At 42.2% G+C, this 24,191-nt stretch overlaps 1 protein-coding gene across 9 annotated transcripts; it reads right to left on the reverse strand.

The window, feature by feature from the left end:
• Positions 1 to 591: 591 nt before the first annotated feature.
• Positions 592 to 23,308, reverse strand: LOC138186471 (uncharacterized). Of its 9 annotated transcripts, none has more exons than XM_069126374.1 (9): positions 23,103 to 23,308; positions 18,520 to 18,856; positions 15,626 to 15,872; positions 4,104 to 4,326; positions 3,337 to 3,502; positions 2,634 to 2,912; positions 2,199 to 2,341; positions 1,645 to 1,917; positions 592 to 1,056 (listed from the first exon to the last, which is right to left on the reverse strand). In XM_069126374.1, the coding sequence occupies exons 3-9, from the start codon at positions 15,651 to 15,653 to the stop codon at positions 912 to 914; spliced, it is 1,257 nt and encodes a 418-aa protein (XP_068982475.1). In that variant the 5' UTR covers positions 15,654 to 15,872; positions 18,520 to 18,856; positions 23,103 to 23,308; the 3' UTR covers positions 592 to 911. The 9 variants fall into 9 exon arrangements, with proteins under 9 accessions (XP_068982475.1, XP_068982478.1, XP_068982480.1 ...); XM_069126377.1 differs by having other exon boundaries at positions 15,626 to 15,879; XM_069126379.1 differs by lacking the exon at positions 18,520 to 18,856.
• Between the last annotated feature and the right edge of the window lie 883 nt (positions 23,309 to 24,191).

The following is a 24,191-nucleotide window of genomic DNA, read 5'->3' on the forward strand; positions in this document are numbered from 1 at the left end:
GATACAAACATGATTCTTCGCTCTCCTTCTTTTTCTTTTCTCTCTATTTCTTTTTCTTCAATACGAAAAGAACGAATTCCAGTTCTTTCCTTCGTTTTTTTTCTTCCGTTTGTTATTTACAATATATATCTATAGTACGCTACGCATTCCCCTCTTTTTACAACAGTTCGTTTAACGATTAATTAGTCTGTTAGTATTTGCTTCTGTTTCTTTATTCGTACGTTAAGCTTAAACGTTACTATACAAGTGCCTCTTGGTATTCTCCTTTATTTTTTATTTCATATCTTGATCGATAACTCGTTAACTCTGTTCTTCGCTTTTTCTCTTTCTTCCGTAAAACCTGGATCTTTGTTCGTTTTTGTCTTAAACAAAAACTACATGTACCCCTTCCTTCTACTTACTCGCTTCGATAAAGTTTCGATATTTATATATTTTCCTATTATTTTCTACACCTAATTACATTTTCTCAGACTCGTCCGTATTCCTCTTTGTCCGTGACTGTTTACAATTCTCGTACTCTTCTTCGTATTACGATCTTGCTGCCTCTTACAGCCTAACGTTTTCCCAAATTTTCCATTTTTTTTTTTTTTTTTTCTCCCAAACATCGTCCGTTCGTGTTCTTCCTTGGCCTACTTCTATACGTCCATTCCCTTCGAGTCTTATATTCTTCCTAGATATTTCGTCGTATAACGATACACCGTTTTCTCTATCTGTTTAAATAACCCGTTTTCTAGTTCCATTCAACCGATTCCAACGAAGAATTCCAACTCGAACGAAGTCACTCGATCGGAAGTCACTGTCCGTTCTTCGTTTTCTTCATCCTCTATTTCCCACCGAAGGGATTACCTTTGTGCGATTACTGAGATTACTGACCCCGTTCGTGCAAAACGTTCTGGCGAATCTTTAGAGAACTAAAAGAGAGTTTCTTGCGACCAGGCCGGTGGACTGGTTGGTAACGGCGCCGGCGGTGGTCTATGCCTGAGCTCGATGGCTGGAGAACACGGTGGAGAACCGGGGCTACTTTGGCTGCTGGTGCTCGTAGAGACGGCCTGAGACCTGTTGATATATTCGTAACGACAGCTTTTCCCAAAGTCATTCCATGTAAATAAGTTTGAAGTAAACACGACAGTCGGAAGCTGATGAGAAAAAAGCGATGGAAAATGGATAAATAATTTCAGATTTGCGAAAGACGACGATATAAAAGGTATATCTTGTATTTATAAATAACGATATGGAAGCGGTAGTGGAAAGGATGAAATAACGGCAAAAGTTTCGAAGAATAATAACGTCAACGGGCTGTTCTCAAGCAGTTTGTCGTTTTATCGTGGAAAAATTGATTTTCAACGTTAACGCGCACGGAATTTCCTCGATTCCGCGTAACCATGCGATCAAATAGGTAGAACTGACCCAATTGTAACCGTAACCTTAACCGTAACCGTAACCGTAACCGTAACCGTAACCGTAATCGTAACCGTAACCGTAACCGTAACCGTAACCGTAACCTTAACCGTAACCATATTCGTCTTGGTATATAGTATTAAAATTTGTTAATTTTAGTTTGATTCAGTTAAGAGGGCAGTGGTAAAGATGCAGAGTCACCGACACTTAGAAGCAACGAAGGAACGATCGTTCGACTAGGTATACCTAGTAGTTTCAACAGCTGCGCTAATACTACGACAAGCTTGACAAGGTTTGCCTTCAGGCCGCCGTCTAGGGACACATCCAGAGCAACCGTCCCATTTCTCGACCGTTTTCTTCTTTTTCGAGGGTACCCGAAGAAACCGTCGACAACTTGGCCCGGGTGCTTCGGAGTCGGTCGAGAACCCAGATACTTCATCCTCCGTGTCGAGACACTCTTCTTGCTCGTCGTCTCTTAGGAAGACCGAGTCGGAACCAAGCGACCTCGAATTATTCAAGCTACGAACGTACAAATGGAAGAAGCGTTAAGATTCGGATCGATTACAAAATGGAATGGAGAGCGTAATCGATTTAAAATAAGTCTGCGCCGATACCTTTTGCAGCCACTGTACAGCCAACAAAATGCGAGAGTACCTCGTGCGTTACGTACAACGAATCGCGCGTGTAAAAATATTTTCGTAAACAAAAAGCCGGAAAAAGCGTGGCAAAATATTATTCGTTTAACCGACGCGTTACAACGATATTTTCAAATTATTTATACAAGTTTCTACGTTAACAACCTTGAGTCTGGTTCCGGAGGATCGACGCTGCCCATGGAAGCCAACGGTGCTCTTTTGCCGCTAGTCGCCGTGATCATCGCCTCGTTCGCGTAAAGACCTGCTTCGCTTGTGCACGGGGAAAGCTCCGGCGTCGGTTGAATTACCTACAAATAAATAATCAAACGACTTACGACAACGAACCACGTACTTGCTCGTTCCTTTCGAATTCTAATAACGCGTTATCGCGTCCAGATTTTATCGTATCGTGTATTCGTCTACTCTATACGTTATTATCATAATCGAAGAAGACAGCGTGAAAGACAACGCTTATAAGATCGATTCGAATTTTCGCACGACGTAATGATCTCACGCCGCGAATCAACGTGGAAATCTTGCGTCAGCTAACGAAACGTTAAGATTCGAACGAACGTTTGTTACTGCGACTAGCGATATTACCTGAATATCGATGGGATAATAGAGATCCCAGGGTTCATCGTGGGCAGCGTATTTCGTGGAAAGCGTAGGGTGAAGCGGCATACATGGTACCGTCATCGCGGACCCCCTTCTCTCGAGGTAACTACTCCCGGTGCTGCTACACGTCGCCGAACTGCATCTTCTTTGTTCGTCGGGAAGCGGCAAATTCGGCTGCTTCGTTGGTGGTGTCAACAGAGCCTCGTAGCCACCGCCAACCGACGCAAAACGCGGGCCGATTTTTGGCAAATGAGATTGCGACACCTTTAACCGTAATACGTCGTCGTCGTATTATCAACGTTCTTTCTTTCGCGAAATTCTACGATATATTCGAAATCTTCTATCTGGAGAATAAATCGCCAAAATATCCCGTGACTTGAGAAATTTTGTATCTTAAAAATCGGACATATGTAGATTATATCGAATTATATCGTTTTTTAGATTATATCGAAATATATTCTCGCGACCAGAAGCAAAGTATAATAGACTCGCTGGCATAAAAAACGATCTATCTATCTTCTGACTTATCGTGGAATGCAAAAAATATCGATTCGATATAATTAAAAAGTATAATTACACCTATAATTCAGCGTAATCTCGGATTATACGGAATTACGGCGAGCTTATAATCGTTACGATTACAAATATCGATAAAGATCGGTTTAATTCGACGAACGAGTAGACCGACCTCGACGCAAAGAGATCTTCTAGGGCCGTGATCCGGTCTAGGTGGTAATCTGGAAATGGCTTCGAGAGCGGCTGCGAGGGCTCTTTCTTCGGCTTCTGCTTCGGCTACCGCTGCGGCTGCAGCTGCGGTCAGTCTTGGATCCTCCAACTGCTTGCTCGATTTACACCTATCCCACATACCCTCCTTTTACCCTTCTTCTCTCATTTACACCCTTTCTGTCTATATAGAAAACAACTTTGCTCGCGTACTTTCATCCTCTACCTCGAGAAGCAAAAATCATATTCGATCCCGAATCATGTTTGATCCCCATCGGAACACGGCGTTTCTTTTCTTCGAAATTGCTAGAAATATTTTTAGAAACGTTCGATCAAAAAATCCGACGTTAAAACGCGTTAAAACGCGTCGAAAGCGTGGCGAACCGACTTGCCTGAAAATCGGGCTAAACGTTTTCGAAAATGTTGCGACCTATTCTCTGTGTGCGTGCGTGTGCGCGCGCGTTTGTGTGTGTGTGTGTGTATATATATATATATATTGGAAAGCGCAACACCGATCGAGCTTCGTAGATGTTTAAACATCTGTAAAAGCTGATAAAAGGAGATTCCGTCGAAACACGCGAACGGCAATTTTCACAAATTTATACGATATTCCGTGCTGAAACTCGAACAACTTGCCCCGAGTGAGTTCGAACTGTAAAATTAGTCTTGGTATAATATAATAACGCGGTAAAAAAGGGAAGATGGGTAACAGCGGAGAGAAAAAGAACTCACCTGCTTTTATAAACAAGCAGAAGGATCATAAGACCGAAAAAACCACCGAGAGTCGCTGCGATTCTGACCCCGGTCATAACGTCGTAAGTTTTGTAAAATTCGATTTTCAGTTGCTCCCGCTCGCTGAGGGTCGACGTCGCTTCCGGCAGGAACGTCGTCGAGTCCATCCTTCTCGTCGTCGCGTTGCTCGCGTTCACGTTGCTGCCTACCACACTCCCCATATCTGCACACACACGTACAACTCTCGATTCTTATTAAATATTTTCTTTGCTCGTCGAGGCCTCCGTCGCGTGATTCTTCGATTTCGTACGTTCGATTTGCGCGTTTATACGTAGAATAGCCTACGAATTTAAGAGCGCGATCGATCAACGATACACGCCCGACAGCAATCCGACAATTCGAAGTTGAACGTTCTCCAAGAATTTTCTTCCCAACGAATATTAGCCGACCTTTTCCTCTACGTTACTTTTATATTTAACCAAACGGATGTACACCGTGCGGAATCAATACCTTCTTTTATCGCGGCGTAGAAAGCTTTCGCAAATTGACCCGAAACGATTAATTCGGTTTTTTAATTTACATAGATTTTCGGTGCTCGAACACTGAATTTCTACCACGTCGTCGTCTTATTCAAAAATGTACTTTCTTTCTGTCTTAAGAACGCTTAATTGCGAATTATCAAATTCTTATCGAGTCTATTGTACAGGGAATAATTTGGCAAAAGATTTATCTTCAAACGAAAATGATTAAATCGTAAAAGACTCGATCGTAAACGTACGAACGGAGAGAAAAATTATACAAGCATAGCGAAATTATCTACGTTACGAACAGAATCCTTTCGTCGATTACGTCGTTTGTCACGAAAATACATAAAACTAAGACGCGTCTTGCCGTAAAGTCGGATTTGTGCGGTGAAAAGGAAAAAAAGTACCGCGACCCTTTGACACAGTTCTCCGCGTACGAATGGTTGCGCGAACATAGTTGTACGAGATGTATGGACATGCTCGCTCGAAAATAAATCCCGATAAAAAGAGCGGATCGACGGTAAGTTTCGGAACGTTTCTTGCTACGTTTTTGCCCAACGAAAGTCGCATCGTTCCGCAGAATATTTTTAGAAATATCTGCCGTATATCGTTCGAATCGAGTTGCACGCGTCCGGTAGAAAACTGCAAATCGCGTAGAAAGCGTGCCACTCTGGATAGCACGCGATCAACTTTGATCATCGACCGATATTTCGAAAAGCTATTTTTCTTTTCACCGTCGAATTATCGGCGATCTATGCTTTTGACTGGATCTAACGTGTTTCTTCCACTTTCCGCTACTTTCTTTTTTCTAGGCATAAAGCAACATCGAAACGATAAATTCAACAAAAACGCACTTTCGTCTTTTTCCTTCGATCTCTTCGTCTATATTGCGAATTACAGATATTCCCCTTCTTTCGCTATTAAATGTACGGCAGATGAGACGCCAAAGATACGAGTCAACGACAGCCGATTCGAACATAATTTTTCGTTATTAATCAAATATCTACGATACGTAGACAGTTTTTTTTTTTTTTTTTGGTAAAAGACATTTTTTGCAGGAGAGAATTAATAAAACGGTTATAAAACGGTGAAGAACCATCGAGTTCGACGGCATTGCTTGTAACAACGATGGAAAATAAATTTTCTATCAACTGGACGTGACTGGTTGTCGAATCGAAGCAAAAGCATCGTGACCATGTGGTACCGGTTGGAAAAAGTCGCGGCTATCGAATTCCAGTGATAATCGATAACGCGGAACTTTCGAGGGGTGTCGGTATAGAGTGGCACTCGATCGAGAGCCGCTACCTCGAGAACAGAGAACAAAGAACGGAGAACGCTTTGACAACGAGGATAAAGCGAGAACGACGAAACGAGAATGGCGAAACGACGCTAGAAAACGGAGAACGCGACATCTTTTTTAGCAGGTTTTGTATCCTACGAAAGTTTTCGGTCGTGAAATCGCGTTAATCGCTTTATAATCGATTCCCTTCGTTACGAATAACGATAAGAACGTTTAAAAATGACGGCCACGTTCGCGGATTCTTACATCGTTTCTAAACGCAACGAAAATACGAATTCTTCTATTGCTTTATCGTTCGAATAGGATGCGTATGGAAAGCGCGTGTTGGAAATACGAATAGAAAATTTCGCGGTAGAGTATCGCTGTAAAAGCGGCGAGTGGTCCGACTCGGCTCAGCCATACCAGCGTTCTACTCGAACCACGCGCCAAGGTTCTGGATATTGATTTCGAGCTGAGAGAATCGATGGAGCCTGTCTTACGGCGTCTCGATAAGTCCTGTCACTGATAACGTTTCGCCGTTCCACGCCGAGACCTATACGCGAGAGGCCGATTTCCAAAACGACTCTACAGACACGCACAGACATCGGTGTACAAAACACGCACACGCTGGGCTATATAAACGTGCGAAAACAAAGATGAAACATCTGGTAAAGATTTAATCCAGAAATAACTCGATAACGTGGAATCGTTCAAGAACAATTTGTTATTTATTCCCATCCATAATTCATCGCGTTCTTTCAGCTATTATTACGATCGTCCGATACGAGAATGTTTGTTTTGATAAAAAATTGTACGCCAACCCACGTTCTCCGATCGGTCGTCACAGGACCGAATAATTACTTGCACAAGGGGAGAAAAGGAGCAGCAAACCGAACCGTTCGATAACGAAAGAGAAAAGAATCCGACCAAGTTTGCACAGTTTACGGATAGGAGAAATACGGCCGGTCGAAACAGAGAAAAGAAACGAAACGAAACGAAACGAAACGAGTAGACGCGTTCTTTGCACGTTCAACGAAACGGAATTAGCGGTGAACTCGGCCGAAATTCCGGCGTTTCGCTCAGGAAGCATCGAATAAGCGGGTTAATAGGTCGATTTAAGCGAACGAGGACGACAACCTGTGGCTGGTGTGCGGTAACCCTCGAGGATCCTACCTTACGAAATCCACCGACAGCTTTAAAGCTATTTACCGTTGGCATCGATAACAACCAAGTCTCTTCGAAACGATCGTCGTACGAATTTTACTACGATAGAAGAAAGAATCGAGTCTCCGCTAAGCGTCGATCGTCCAAATTAAACTCGTTCGTAGTAGCGATTCGCTATTCGATTCTCGTGCTTCGAAGAAAAGATAGAAAATTGATCGAACTAGGCTTCATTTTGAAATTAATAAGTCGCTTAACGTTATTACTTCGAGGTAATTACTTTCGTCTCTTTACGGAATATATTACTAAAAAATTAATGAAAACACCCGTCGAAACGAAATCTTTAAATCGCTCTACCTTCCATCGGAAACTTGTCTTTTGTCGTGACAAATGAATCGCGAGCAACTAAAGAGGGAAACTAGACTGCAACTTCGGCAGCGACGAAGAATTCGTTCAGTCCCTTTTCGTCGTGTTCTTCCGTTCCTTTGAAGAGAAACTCCGACTCCAACTCGAACTCGTCTCGTTAAACGTACAACGCGGGTATCTTTCATCGCGAGATCGATGCCTGTTATTTTCACCCGAACTTTTGTCGTTACGCAACGCAAAGGGCCTGTAAAATTATACGACTGCGTGTAAAGCGCAAGTACCTGCACGTTCGTTGGCTCAACGACTTAACGAGAGTGCCTGCATTACTTGCACTTGGACTCGCATTACCACGCATTATGACGCTGCTACGTCGTTTGCTTTCTTTCCGACATTACGCGATTTAAACATAAACTAACGGGAAATTCGCGAGACATTTCGTCCGATTCGAATAAATTAAAAGTTCCGTGCTTTCGATCGTTCGATAATTTTGACAAAATTCTGAAAAAAAAAAAAGAGGAGAATCGAGCGATAAAAAGTTGAAAGTAATCGAACGGGCTTTCGCTATTTTTCGCGTTTTCGTGTTAGTACGTCAAGACGAATTCAATCGACGCGGAATGTAACATTTATCGATACGCGAAACAAGCAACGCGTATACGAGCACGCGTTATTTCCGTGCACGTTTCAACTGCACGTCGCTTTTTCAAGCACAGTATTTTACCGTTTGGCGGAAAGTAGCACAAATCGTAGTTATCGAATTGGCTGGATTTCACGCGGTATAAATACTCTTATCTTAATCGCTGTCATATTGTACTTCCAACGACCGAACAACCTACTCTATAGTTACGTTGAAAAGTAGCGTAGAAGAAAAATCGTCAAACTGCATTCGGAAAGATCGATGCTTTGCGTTTCTGTAAAAAAAAAAAGCATCTCTTTACTTCGAATATTTGTCGTTGCTCTATGCCTTACCCTATCGATACTCCGGAGCGAACAATTATCGCACCTCGCACAGTAAAATATTACCAAGGCTGTGTGGTATCCTGCTGTTGATCGGTGGAAACGAACGAACGCAACGTACCGCGTAATCGAAACGGACTGCGATCATCGGAATCGAGTGCCCGGTCGGACAGAGCTTCATCTTCTGACAAATAAGCGAGCGTCCGAGATGGATAAATTCATCCTTTCGATCGACGAATCTCATCGCCGAGACCGAGACAGCGTCCACCCCGTAAGTCGAACCTACGTATTACGTCGTAGTACGTGGTAGTAGAGGCGGGTGGGTAGGTAGCTTCTTCGGAACAACCATCGACGCATCCCATTTTCCAACCGCGGACGTATGCACGAATGAAATTCGCGTCTATCCAACGGAAACGATCAAATTGATAACCGACGCAACACGTACACGTCCAACGACTCTGGCAAACTCAATTTATGAAATTGAGCCGCATCGGCGGTACACAACCGTTCCAGACGTAGTAGATATACTCGTGATCGAATTACGGTCGATAGGACGAACGAATATAGTTACGGTGTTAATTATAAAATCAACGATATACGTACTTGCGTTTCGACCGTCGAAACAAAATATTCGACCGATTTACGAGAAACAGAAGAGATTTAGATCCCGTTCAAGAGCGTACGAGCAAAAAACCGTACCTCGGCATAGATTTTATCGCATCGTTGCGACGTCGGTACAATTCTAAAATTATTTGTTACGACTAGCTCGAACGTAACGTTTTACGCGCGCGTAATTCACATATTGATTTAATCGATCGTTTACGAAACTCTCGTTGATATAAAAGAAAAAAGAGAGAAAAAAAAAAAGAAAAAACGAAATTAAGTAGATTCGAAAGGTATAAGATTCCACGTAGATAACATGTTTGCATAGATATGGACGTAGATGTCGACAAGCGGATGATATCCGGAGATCGAGACCGGGCGACATCGCGACGAACGTAAAAAGGTAAACGACGCGAACGCGATCGTCCTGTACCCGAATCTATAAGAGTATCGTTCCTTTTCTACTACGACCGAGAGAATCGGCGGTGAATGACAAAAACCATTTATTCCTCGTTATATCGATGTTTTACCCTTCGCATCGATTCGGTATACGGTACGTACGGCCCTGAGCCCTGTAACGTCGATCGTTAGCATCGTTTCGGACAAGGATCGGTATGACCGCGCTACGTTTCTATGCACCGATGTACGTAACGATACCGTCGCTTCCCTTAACCGGTAGCAAAGACCGAGCAATTCGTAAAGCAATCGAGAAAGAAATCGTCCTTTTCCGCGCGATGGACAAAAGGGGTCGTGTGTCGGAGGGGAATCGATATGGGGCAGGTAGGCGGTCGAAGGCATTTCAACTTGGGGTAGAGAGGGTAGACGGAGGAGAACTGGTCGGGGTGGTTGAGCTGGCAGGGGAGCCAGGTATCGATTGCAGGCTGCAAGAGGAGAAAGAACCCCTCCCGTTGCTCCATGCCCTCTTTCCAGCCCACGCACTACGGGTCACCGGGTCAAAGCTCACGGCCGGCTCACTGTTGCTTCTGCCTTTTCTCGTCGCTGTTTCGATAGCACGACGTTCTCCCCGTGCACCTCGCAGCAAATAGAAGGAAGCGGCGTTGCGATTTTCGGTTAAAACCGCGAACAAATTCCGCCGCGCTCTTTCGCCACCTATCTTTATTTACGTTGACTGGTCGCTCCGCTGACTATGAAAATCGTCTTGTTTCGCCTTCGTAGATATTCCCCACGAAACGATTACAACGAAAATACGTAATCTAATCGCTTAATGGACCGCCGCTCGTTGTCGCTGTTGCTGGTTGGTACGACAACTTATCAGTTGGACGTCGCAGGGCGTCGACGATTATTCGCGCCTTGCTTTAGAAACTTACGTGCAAGACTACCGTTGACTCCTTTCGAAGTTTCTAATCCATTAGCGGTAATTTGTTTACGCTTCGACAGACGTATAGACGTATAGACGATCGATAGCAGGATTTCTATATTTTCTTGATAGATCGACTCGCTGAATGTCCAACGGCGCTTTTACGCGTTTCGTGTAATCACGTAGGAATACAAAGATATCGGATCTTTATCGGTATCGATCGTACATCTTCTTCTTCTTCTTCTTCTTCTTCTTCTTCTAATTTCTTTTAGGGGTAAAAAGAGATTAATTTCGACTAGGAATATCCGTTCCGTTTGAAAAAGAAGAAACCTTTGGTACCGAACGATCGTGAATCGATATAAAACGGTGAAGAGTAACGAGCGAACGAGAGACGAAAGAAAATAGGAGCCATTATGGTTGAGAGAGAGAGAGAGAGAGAGAGAGAGAGAGAGATACACGGATGGTACGCTTGAAAAGCTCATACTCGGGACTGATCGTACTTCCGGTGACCGCATCCTTCTCGGTATCGTTTACGCTCTCTGTCGTTTTCATCGCTACTCTTCCAACCTGGTTCTTTCTTTTTACGTTTCAAACGCCCGATAACCGATAGCGATATTTCAGCAACGTTTCCAATCCTCCACGATCGAGAGAAACCGACGACTCGTTGGATCGGTAGCTTTTCCCAGCCACCGACTCGAAAGGCTCGATGCCGAACTTTCGCAACAACTACACGCGAAACGATAACGCGGTGCAATCTGTTTTTTTCTCGTTTTTGCAAACTTGGTCGCTAGAATCCAATTTTCCGGTTAACCTGACCCAACGAAATCTACCTCTACAGACAGGATTTCGTTCTCGCTGATAAAATATAGAAAAACGTTGTTACCCGTGCTAACGTAACGCGATGCTCGTATTCGGACTGACTCGTAATACCGGTATTTCCATCTCGCTACCATCGACACCGGACGATTCTCATCCATACGTATATCGTGGAGAGTTACGAGGTCTTCGTATCGAGCACCGCGAGTTCACCTACTTTCTCGTATCGTGAAACGCGATCGTCCTTCGACGTTCAAGTCGCCGAAATCGTATCGTCTCCGTTGTTTCTCGATGCTGTATAAAAGGAAAATGGAAAAAAAGCACTACCTAGGTCGAAACGAGGCGCCATAGACTTTCGATTTCGAATCCATCGGAAAGGAACAGTAGCGAGATCGTCGAAACCAAAGCCACGGCAGTCGGTAAATCACGATCGTCGAGTATCGTGAAGCTCGGTCGTCGGGTGATCCTTGAATATTCGTTATCGTTTCGACAGGAGCCAGGCTCGAGCTCCAGGGACGACCGAACGTTTCTGGAGTGGTGTGCACTCGAGTATAATTAGATGTCCCAGTTTACACGGCATCTCATTATGGAATCCATTCTGCCAGCCACAAAAGCTACGATACGTGCTTACATCGGCCGCCTTCCGTTCTCCACCCACTCGATAATAAGCTCACCGCCTTATCGAAATTAACCATCTGCCTCGTTGCGCTTCTCGTATTTCACCCGTCCGACCATTTCAAACACGATCGAACGATCGCCCCTTCGTTTCTTCTTAATCCTTTTCCTTCTGCCTCGTCCCTTTTCGACGCACGCCCGCTCGTCGACGTTCGCTTACCGTTCGCTCACGGTGACAACGTAATATCGTTTCAAAATTACGTACCAACGGACCGAGGATACTTCATCCTTGCGCCACGCGATAACGTACATTTTCTAAAGCTAATAAGCGACAAAATGCTTGGCAATTATAACGGTCGAACGTTGTATCCTCGGCTCTTTCGAGTCTCGAGCTACAGATACGATAACGTTAATTATTTATATAATTGGTTATATCAATTATCGATGCGATTAGTTAGTCGAAACGGATTAACGCTTCGACCAATTTTTGGTCGAACACTTGGTTTTAACGTATCGTCCATAAGGTTTCAGGCAAACGATTAATATTTTTCTTTCTTTTTTTTTTTTTTTTTTCACATATACGTCGATTCGAGAAGGAGATAGCTGACATTAGACGCGACGTTTAGCTTTCATACGTTTCGTCCGATGGGTATTCGTAGGTAGGTACGTATACCGTAACGATTATCTTACTGTAAATCGATCAAGGTGCCCGTATAAATACTTAGGAGCGGCAGTGTACATCGATCTTTCGTTGAAAGCGTATATATCGGCTATTTAGACGTAGCTCGAGCGTTAATTTTGGATTAGCTGTAATACGCGCGATGCTTCCATAAGGACAGAGAAATTACTAATCGACGGACCGAGGACCGCGCACACCTAAACGAACTTGGTCTTTCGTAACGTCGCGTACGCGAATCGTCAAATACAAAATTATTTCGCGAAAGACGACGGTAATCGATTCGAAGGACGATTTCGACGAAAAGATAATCTGCCCGAGTTGTACCTCGAACGATCGATGCGATCGGACAATCGTAGAGGTATTAGTCGTACGTTTTCCTTATTAACGAAAAAATCCACAACGAATGCGATACGATACTCGAAAGACAGATTGCGCCAACAAAATTTTCCAACCGTTATCAAATTGGATTGAACTTTACCGGATCCAGAGACAGAGGTTCTCTTCTCCGAAAAGTATGAAATTTAACAGAACCACCGGGCAATCGACTTTCGAAAATTCGAAAACGCTTCAAAAAGCGTCGGAGTGTGTTTCTCGTTCGTCGATAATTATGTTGCCAACGATATATGGTAGGAGGAAACGATTGTACGATACGTTCGATATCGATGCATCTAGCAAAGAGGCAGGGGCCTCGTAGAGGGTGGAATCCGGTGTAATTAGTAGTTGACGCTTGACCTATTAAAAAACTTGTCCATTCGCTCGCTACGAGAGCCATTGTGCGCCGGGCTCGTCAAAATAATCAGCTGCGATCAGCCTTGTTCGTCGTTGAACCGAATTCTCGATTCATCGATTCGGCCAACGCCTCCGATTAATATCATTTAACGATTTCAATTTCTCACTACTCGAGCACCGCGATCGAGCTACGGACATTTTTAAGCAAACTCGTATTTTGCGTCTAGACGGAAATTTGATATCACCGAGGGACACCTTTCTATCGCTCGAGAACAACGTTTCCAACATTGGATCAAAAGTCCACCGTATTTTTAATTCGGTGAAATCCGATGTTTCGTAAAGGCTGGTTAATTAACCGCATCGGTCGATGGAAACGTACGAGATAGCTATACCAACGGGAACAGCATAATCGGCGGGGGCTTCGAATCGAATCGCGCGATCGTCGTTCCAGCAATCACAGCATCGAGCAAGATCGAATTGGCAAGAGGAAGAAAAATAAGGTTCGGCGTGACGCGAGACAAAGCCGAAGCCCCGTACTACGGCCCTTTCGCGAAAGAGTTTCGGTGCTCCCTGGAATTGTTTCTTACTCGAGGGGAGATAGCCAGCGAATCGAGCCCGGTGCCGCTTCCAAGTAGCTCAAGGTTCGCCGTTAAGACTGCAGCAGCGTCGTGCATTTGTACGAGAAAGGGAAAGAAAACGAATTACTTTGAGTGGAAAGTTGGCCCGGCGAATCTTAAACCGCTGGACGACCGCTGGAGGATAGCGAAGAGCCCGATTAAACCGGACCCGAAGAAAGAGAAGAGGACAAAAGGGTAAAACGTCCCGAGTATCTAGAGAATTTTGTTTTCGCGGAGATAAACTTCCTTCCTTCGCCAACACTCAACGAGCTCCCGTTTAATTCTTCCGCGTTTCGTTGTTACTTTCGAAAGTCGTCGGAAACTATCGCGAAATTTCATACGCAACTTGGTCCCGGTAAATCGTCATATCGGAAGCGAAATCGATCGAAGCGATCGGTCGATTCGACGGATATGCAAAAGTTGCTACGTGAAAAGCTCGTGGAAGAAAAACATGCCTTAGATAGGCAACGACGTTTGTAACGTCGATGATCCAAGGTCACGCGTAGAATCCATCAGAGGAATAGGAGTTGAAATTCAACGAGACGAATTTAGACTGCGGCCTTCGGCTCGGATTCACCTCGATGTAACCGTACAAGTTCGATCAGCCGAACGCTGCTCGATTCGTTCAACTATTATTTTAATCGCGTTTTTCGTTCAAACGCGAATGCCACAGACTTATCCACGAATTCGATATTTCGTTAAACCAACGATCAAATTATACAGGATCAACGCGATTATACGAACAGTGACCTAACGTTCGACAAAATTTCGTTTCACGTTTTCACGGTAATTTCTACTTTATTAATTATTTCGATCTTTCTCTATGTACTGTAACGGTATTGAAAAAGGGAGGGACGGGGAGGGGGGGGGGGGGAGGAATTTCAAGAAATTTAAGTTGCTCGAACTAGACGAAACATGCCTCGTCGTTTATGGTCGGTTTTCGTTCGTTTCTTACAGGTATGACATCCTTGTTGTCTCGATCGGTAAGCAGGGAAAAATAATACGCGGCGATGAAAGCGACGCGGAAAAACGAGCCAGGTTGCGAGAAAACAAGTTTCGTAACGAGAGCGTATATTCCACAGCTCGTTTCCGAAATTTCGTCGGTAGTCTGGCGAGCGTCAAGGCCTCGAGCGTAAACAATTCGATTAGGTCAAGATTCGCTTGGCCGATTTTATCCCGCGAAAAGAATCCCTTCTATCTGTAGGCGAAACGTTACGCCTTTATAGCATTTCCCGCGTTTCCTATACCTCGTAACGTACAATTTCGCCACTCGATAGAAAGTTTCAAACGTTAACGTCGGAGACACGCGTTATCCCGAGTCGTTAGTAACGCGAGCCTAACTTATCGTACATACGCGCTACTCGATAACGCGAAATAAATAAAGGAGAAGAAAAATTCTTTCGTTTCGTCCTTTCGTATTTTGGTAACAGGCGGTGAAAAATTCCGTTCTAGGAACGCGGTGGAAGGAGGTAGCCGTGTAACGAGAAATTGCGTCACGTTGTCAGAGAATACAGAGGTACGCGCAAAAGCAAGTGGAAAATATAGAATAAAACGTGGACTCGTCGAAATAAATCTTACTCGTGGAACGTTGTCGAATCTAATTTGCTCTTAACGTTCGGTACGACCATTCTCGAAGGTTTTTGAACGAAAAACGAGAACGTTCGACGCGAAACGTTGGAAAAAGATCGTGGCAAATTTAAACACCGCGCAAACGCAAACGAAGCAAGCGCTTGATAAACATACGATGACGGATCATCGTTTGTTTTCGAGTTGTAAGATTTGTTTCGCTTGTTCGAAAATTCTTCTTCCCTCGGGAGAAATTGTCGAAAAAGTTGAAACGACGATTGATAGGAAAATTTACCTCTATCGATGGACGCAGGGGTCGGCATCGATGCGACGAGAGAGAGGATATCAGTGGCAGTGATATCGTAGACTCGAACGAGCCTCCTTGTCCACTTCCTCCTCCTCTTCCTCCTCTTCTTCGTCTTCTTCCTCTTCCTCTTCTTCCTCGTCCTCCTCGTCTTCGTCTTCAGGACGAGGCACGGATCTAGTGGTCATCTCCGTCTTACCCACGGCCGCGAGTTCATCCTTACCACGCCCGATAACACCTACCCTCTCGAACAAACGCGTAAATAAACGTTTTCAACACATCCATTAAAACAACGGTCGAAATAACGCGATCGATCGTGAAAGATAATCCGAGCGCGGACGAAATCCGCCGACCAACGGTATTCGTAAGAGATTCGAAAAAAGCTGGTTATTTATAGAATTGTACAAGTTGGCGAATTGCACGGGAACTTGGAAATTCCTTGCCGTTAGAAAACTTTTTCAAATTTCAAAAGCTCGAGACCAATCGCGCGCTAGTTGCGCACAAAGTTATTCCCAGTGGTTCGATGGTTCCTGGCTTCGGCGGAAAACATTTTAAACGTTTGGGGGGATCGAACGATCGAACGATCGAACGGAGAAGAGACGGAGCTCGGCGAAATCGAGTAATTCGCTTTAAACGACGAAATCGTTCCAAGACAGCTTGGTTCGTTCGCGTTTGTTAAACTCGGCACGGCCGTGAAATAAATACGCGAAACACGATAAATACGTACCGCGAGCTGAACTCGAGTAAGCTAAGTCGAGTAAGATAATCGAGCGAATTATTAATTATAAAGCGGACCACCTTTCGCCACAAGGGGTTTCCCTTCGATCGAATCAGTTTATACCTCGGGTAATAACGTTCGTACTCGAGAAATTGGAAATTTTCTCGAATGCTTCGTAGTACGATAGGTACGATTCGTTGAAACGATAAACGAAATATAGATAGAGCTGCCCGCTCTAACTAACTGACAACTGATAAGGCTTTTTTTTTTTTTACAAAACAGAAGTCGAACAGTTTGCGGATAAAAGGTGTAAAGACAGGGGGGAATCGTTCCCGTAGTTGGTCGACGAAGAGCTGGAGTGGATAATTGATAATAACCAATCGACAGGTTCCGATATTTATGGAGCACTCCCAGGCGGCATGCACGCACTTCCTTCCTGTACACCTTTAACGCTCACCGTATCGCTCGTTGTTTCCATACGTTAACATTCCTCGCGTATTTCTCCTTTGCGACGAACGATACGAAATTTCAACGAAACGTCCACGCTATCGCGATCGAAATTTCCTATCCACGTCGATATTAAAGTCAACGATTAAAGGTAATTGCAAGGGCAAAACATCTTCTATCGTATATCATTTCCTGGCAATTGTTGCTAGACCGTACGCGTAGCTCGAGTTACTGTAACGTAAATATATCAACAGCCATTGATCTCGTTTGTACGAGGAAATAACATTTTTGTAAGATCGAATCAAGCTCGACTGCCCTTTAACATCCGATTCGTCGCTGCGCTTCGTTTGTATCCTCTGTTCGAATGCTTCGCATTTTCTATCAAATTTAAACGTGAAATTTTATTTCCTTTTTACAACGATCGGATAACGTCCGATCGTTCCACTTCCTACGCTTCAAAGCCATTCATAGACTACCGCGTAATTCATACGATTTTCCATGCGACTATATATAACTATATATAACGATAGCGAACCAAGGAAAAAGTAAAATATACGAATACCAAAGCCGATCGAAAGATATTAATTAAGATCGACGTTTGCTACGTGTCGATCGACTCGCGGAACGTCACGACGCTCCGTACGAAAATTCTTTTGGCGAGATAAAATATCGCGGTCTTTAACTTTCGTTACTCCGCGTAATTTAGAACGTTCGACCGTGACAAAGGCGTAGTTCGCGCCAGTGTATCGTTAATAAGGACAGCGGTAGGACGCCGAGAACCGAATACCTCGTGTTCCGTACTCCGCGCTCTAGTGCACTCGAGAGGAGGCCAAGAGCCCTGAAACGTATCGCTGCTAATTTCTTTCAAAGAGAAACACGTCCTCGGCGAACCGAGGCTCTCCGCCCTCGGACCTTGGTAACGTCTATTCCGCTGAAACGCGTATTTCCGTCTGGGTCTCGGTCTCGGTCTCGGTCTCGGTCTCCGTCTCGGTCTCCGTCTCGGTCTCCGTCTCCGTCCGAATATCACGATGCTACGCCGTCGCTCAACTTTTAAATCTCTGCCCGTTTTGGTCCTTCTTTAAATCTCTAAATTCGTTCTTCGGTCGCGGTGTCCGAAGCAGCTCGGAAAACACCGACGATTCTCTCGTTCGTTCGAGGTTCGCTTCTTCGGGTTGTCGCGAAAATAATATCTCGTATCTCGAGATTACACGAGGCGGAGCATCTGATCGCCAGTAACTCTGATCTTCGATCTCTTCGATCTCGAAAGTGAAAGATCTCGAAATTCCAAGATCGCATTACGAAAAGCGAAAAATTCGCCAATACGAATTTCCAAGATCCGGGGATTCTGCGATTCTTCCATTTCGAGATTACAAAGATTTCTTCGTCACTTAACGCGTTGACTGCCACCATTGAATTTTACATATCGTATTTCCCTGCGACAGCCGCAACCAGATATATCACGCCGTAACCTTTAATTTTTCAACAAAGTATCGTGCTTTTGGGCGCCTTTTCTTCGACCATGTCGTCCAAGTCATGCTCGCCTCGTCGACGATTTCTCGCTCCAAGAGATTCGCTTTGTTTCGATCGTTCTAAGATTTAGCGTGGATCCACCCACCACCACCATATGGCCAGTCAACGTGTTAACACGCAAATTTTGTTCACGCGTCTACTTGCTATCGTCGAGTTGTTGAAAGCTATCGGATCGTTTTTAAAAACTCACCTCAAGTTTCACGACTGCCTCTCGTCTTCGTCACTGAGCAGGCGACCATCTCTCCGCGAGGTATCTCTTCTTTGTTCGCAACTTTTCCTCTCTAGGAACCTCCTTCGACCAACATTTCGCCACGCTTGCATGTGCATATTACTCTATTCCTCGACTATGCCGTTGCTTCTCCTTCTTATCACGTTTCAATCGTCACTGTACCGGATCGCCAGACCGATTCAGAGTTCGCTTTTACCACAAAGTCAGTTCCCTTCGCGGCATCTTTTTCTCTCTCGGTTTTACACTCGATTCCCGTACGATCCGCGTCCTTGTTCCTCGTCGTCGTTCACTCGCGCTTCTCCTAAATTTCTGTTTCAACCGTATCAAATGTTACCCGACACGATCATACACGGCGGAAATTTCCGAGCAATTGTTCGTAAACACGACGAGCAACGTGCAAATTCTAAATGGCAAATGTAGTTGCACGCGTCAAACACGCGGCAACTACACGCGGCAAATCGAGACAAATCGAGGCAAATCGCGCTTAAATTGTTTATACAAATGTTCGATTTCTATCGAGAAACGTGTCCGCGCGGTGTAATCGATGTTTTTAATCATTTCTACCTTACGATATTCGCTATATCGACGATCTTCTAAAGCCGAAAGAATTACCGCTACGAAGTAAGTATAAGAAATTAAATGAAAATCGTTCGAACCTTTCGAGATAGTAATTTCTCCGTAAGGAGGACGAACCAGCGAATTTACCATTACGTCGACGAAATACTCATTCGCCGAACTACCATGTCCCTTATCTTTCTCCTTTCTCCTTTCTTTCTTTCTTTCTTTTTTATTTTCTTTTTTTTATCCCTGTTAATCCTGCAATACCGATAAATACGTATCAATGATACCACGAAAATGACTTGAATCTGTAGAAGAAATACCGTATATATCTTTCTTCCGATAATATTCCGAAAATATATTCCGATTTTCCGAAAATTCCTCTATTTTCAGCTTTTTGAGAAAAAATTACCATTGCACGTTATAATAACGCAAATATATAACGCGTAAATTTCGCTAAATCGATTAAAAGAAGAAAAACTTTCTCAAATTGTATAGTTTCGAATATTTATATGTACATCACGTTCATTAGACGGCCGATAACTCGTTAATAATATCAATTAGTAGAATTACTCGTAACGAACCATCGGTGTCGTAATTTCGACGATTCAGTTTCTCTTCCCTACCTTTTTCCATCCAACACGATCAATGTCAGTATCGTTGATTAAGAATTGGAAAAAAAGAAAATAAGAAGAAAAACGAGAAAACGCGCTTGATCGTCGAACGTTAGATTTTATCGTTTCTATCGTTAACGAATAAACGTTTTCAGAGTTGCTCTCATCCACGACGAAATCACTAACGAAGTAACCAATCGGCTAATTATTGGAATAATTAGAAACGTACCTACCTACCGATGATTACGACGATTATTAGAAATAGAATTGCAGAATTTACAATGCATCGAATATCTCACCGATATGAAAATAAACTAGGTCGCGTAAAAGTGTTACAAGCCATTTCCTCGGAAACTATTCGAGATACCAACCAAACTCTTCTTTCATCCCCGCAGACTCGACAAGCTATAACGTTCTGCTCGTTTCTTCGAAATAAAACGAGGCGTAAATTCTTTTACCTGCCTCCTTTGGGACAGCCCTTTCTTCCAAATAAGTATATCGATCGATACTCCTATATTACAACGCCTTTAATAATTACGTTAATAGGCATTTAATACTACAAATCGTAATAACGTGATACGTGTTTCATAGATATTTAATATATCGCTTCTTTGTAACAAAAGCGTTCGAAAATGCGGAAACCTATGCAACGTTTCAATTATTTTTATCGCTTTTTATCGTTACCGAACTTTCGAAATCGTCGATGTAGCAAAAGTACTGTACGTGAGAATACATTCGCGCAGTACATCTATTGTCTTGGCGAAAATAAATTATACGTACTTGGCTTGCAAACGAGTACAGTTGAAAATAGATGCTTCGATGATTTTCAACGATAAAATTGAAAAGACATCTTGTCGTTCGTTAAAACGTTAAAACGTTAAAACGTTAAAACGTTAAAACGTAATATACTTCGCTGAAACGTAAAGTTCCACGACACGCAACATTCCAAGTATCCTGCCTTTTTCATTTCAGTTTATCGCACTTTACAACACATGGAATATTAAAATTCAGAATTTCCGAAAATGCAACGTCTAAGCCATTTACGTTTTTCGCTGAAACTTCCGTATTTTATTCCGTATTGCACGCTTTACTACACGTACAATATTAAGACTTCGAATTTTTTCAAAATACAATGTTCACGTGTGTGTAACGTGTAAATACTTTTTCCACTGGAATCTGCTATGTTTTATTCCACACGTTCCATTCTCTTCCATTCAAATTTACTACGCTTTATAGTATACACAAAATGAAAAAATGCAATGTTCAAATTATATATATTTTTCATTGAAACGATTGGTAGGTTTATTTCCTGTCATATAAGACATCGAAATCTAAAATTGCCCAAAGCACGATACTTTCGATGATTTAAAGTGTCAACACATCAAGCGCCAACATTAAGAAACGATTTCCAGCAGAAAGGAAATTTTATAATACCATTAGACCAACTACTACCTGTATCTTCCCAGCCAGTATCTTCCAATTTTATTCCCTTTATGTGCATGCCGTGTACAATCCTTATTACGTTTCGTGCATGATTCCGCACGAAATCAACGACTAAGCATTTCCGTAATACCTAAATAAATATATAAGATAATTTCAATAATAATATATCGCGCCGTTTTACCTGACACTCGGATATCAAACACGCGATTTTACGTTCAAAGAAATAACAGAACTAGAAAGAAATAAATCTCGTAAACACCGTAATGGGATACGGCTATCGTGATTATATTAACAAACTTTGAAACCAGTCTGAAAATAACAGAAAAATTATAAGATGGCATTATTCGAAGCATACACTTGGCAAAAATCCTCAAAATATTTCCATTTCAACGGTCGATTTTATTCGCTATGTTAGTAAGTCACGATATTTAACGAGATCATCTTTAACGCCAACTGTATATGTTTAAGCCTACTAGTCCAGCCTACCACATTGTACACTAATTTTTCCATTAAGCGTACGCTTACGATAAATATCTCGTAACTTTTATGTACGTTTTCCGATTCTCTTCCAACTATGTACGCAATTATAATCACGACAATCGGTGTCTCATTACGGTACAGTGTTAACGAAATTTCAAAAAGCTTTACATAATACACATGATATACCGATAAAAGTTTTCTCTGCTAAGGGTTTGAATACTTTCGTGAAAGGCCACGTTATGTTAATCAAACTCGCGTCTCGAGTCTTCGATATAACCTTATCTTTTGACATTTCGTGCAGTCAAAAAGGTCATGAAAAAATTGTCTGCCCCGTTCATGGCGGTTAAAAGGACGAAAAGAACAAGAAAAGAACAAGAAAAGAACAAGAAAAGAAAAGGAGAAAATGGAGACACGGACTTTCTCTTTCCCTTTTAAACAACTGCGGCATAGAAAGCTTCGTGAAATTTATATTGTAGGTAAAAGGAGGTAAAAGATGTAGGCGAGGCAAAATAAAAACAGGATAACAGAGAAACAACGGTGGCGTGCAATATTCCAGAAACGTTTAGTTTGTTACACAGCTATTCGATAATCAATAACTCAAAAAAAAATCACCGCCGTATGTCAGATTGCACTATCATGAATCAATCAATCTACAACCTTCGCTATAATCTCAACTTTGGCGGTTAAATGCTTCTAAAAACACCCTGTCCGTATCCATATATTATATACGCGTACGTACGTTTCGCACAAGTCTCTATATACGTGTCTGCTGCCTTTATCTATACATATATCGTACGCGGCCACATAACCATATATACACCTATTTATTTCCATTGAAGCGTGTAGCAAGTATACGAAGAAATGATTTAAACGATAAATGAACTCAATCGATCTCGATTCTCTTAACAAAATAGCGAATACCGAACGACGAATCGATCTATCGTTTGCATTATTCTCTACAGTCAATTTTTATCTATCCGATACGTCCTAATCTTCGTTCTAACTCTTGCAGAATGTTAACACTACGATAAATTATAAATTACCTTTATCAATTCGTTATACGTGCTTCATACATTTCTTCGGCTTATTCGTTATTATTATTTAAACATTAACGATTTTATACAAGAATAGTAATCACTTTAGTACTTATTGGATATTTACATTCCATTAAATAAGTCATTATTTGTTGTTACAGTATTAAACTAATCGGACAAGCTAACACACACAACGATATTAATTACAGCGAGTAGGGATCTATCACATTTCTCTCTTGTCAATTACGATTCATAACCTTTCGTCGAATGTTCGAACGTACATGAATTTCATATCCTACAGCGTTCAACGATCATCTTCCATTTACGATGATATATACACGATAAGCTAATATACACGATATAAGTACATACAGTATACATATATACATTTTCAATTTTACATGTTCATACGTACCTTGGAACACACATTCGTATCGACAATATATATTCGCAACAAATATATCGCACAATCATGGACAGAATATCACGCACAGGAATATTATAAGAAAAAAGAAAACAGACCGGATGATACAAAAAGGGAAAGAGAAAGAGAGATGAACAACCACTTTACAACAACATATTCACGGCATAAGCTCGCGCGGCCTACTGAAATATCAGAATCAGAAGGCATGCGTTGCCCTGACGGCTGGCTTCCCCCTCTAGGTTCGATCCCCCACTAAGGGTAACTCACCCCCACTAGGGTTGTCAGCAGAAATGTATGTTTGAAAGACTAAAAATAGGCTAGAGTGAACTGATTTTCTAGGGATGGAAATCATTGTGAAATGATAGAATTGTCACGATAAGGATACTGATCTTCGCAATATTATTTATATGATAAAATAAATGAAATAGTCCATCATTTATATGTACACATATATTATACAATGACTGAACGTAACTAAAAGTAATTCATCTGTGTATTCTAAAAGTAATCAATGTTATATAGTTTAACTAATGTTATACAGTTTATTGTACAAGTTGTTATGTCAATGGTAAAAATATTTGCACTGAATTGATTCATGTTCTCCATTGTGTGTTTGCATAAGTATAAGTACAAGTATAAGCTGGTTGAAGATAAAAGTAATACTTCGTGTAATACAAATCGTTACTTGCTTCACATTTATGTCAAATAATAAATATCTTTCAAATTAAATAACTTATTATTGCTATCGAATGAGTTAATTTTTTTTTCTATAAATATAGTAAATATTCTTTTACTTTTTCTATGAAACCCAAAACATTTAATCACTGTCAGGCTTTTACAAACTGAAAAATTTTTCATAATAATGTTGACGGTTTGTATCAATATGCATATATATATATACACACACACATGCACGCACGCGCACGCACACGCACACACACACACACACAAATCAAACTACAAATTATTAGTACATATCTTATTTATTAGATAGAAAATATTTCACTGATATAATGTCATTTGATACACACTCGCACACACAAATATATTAATAAATAAAATATTGTATACTATTATACC

The sequence above is a fragment of the Bombus flavifrons genome, chromosome 13, assembly GCF_040668555.2.
Source record: "Bombus flavifrons isolate JBK064 chromosome 13, iyBomFlav1_principal, whole genome shotgun sequence".
In the NCBI taxonomy this organism is placed as follows: domain Eukaryota; kingdom Metazoa; phylum Arthropoda; class Insecta; order Hymenoptera; family Apidae; genus Bombus; species Bombus flavifrons.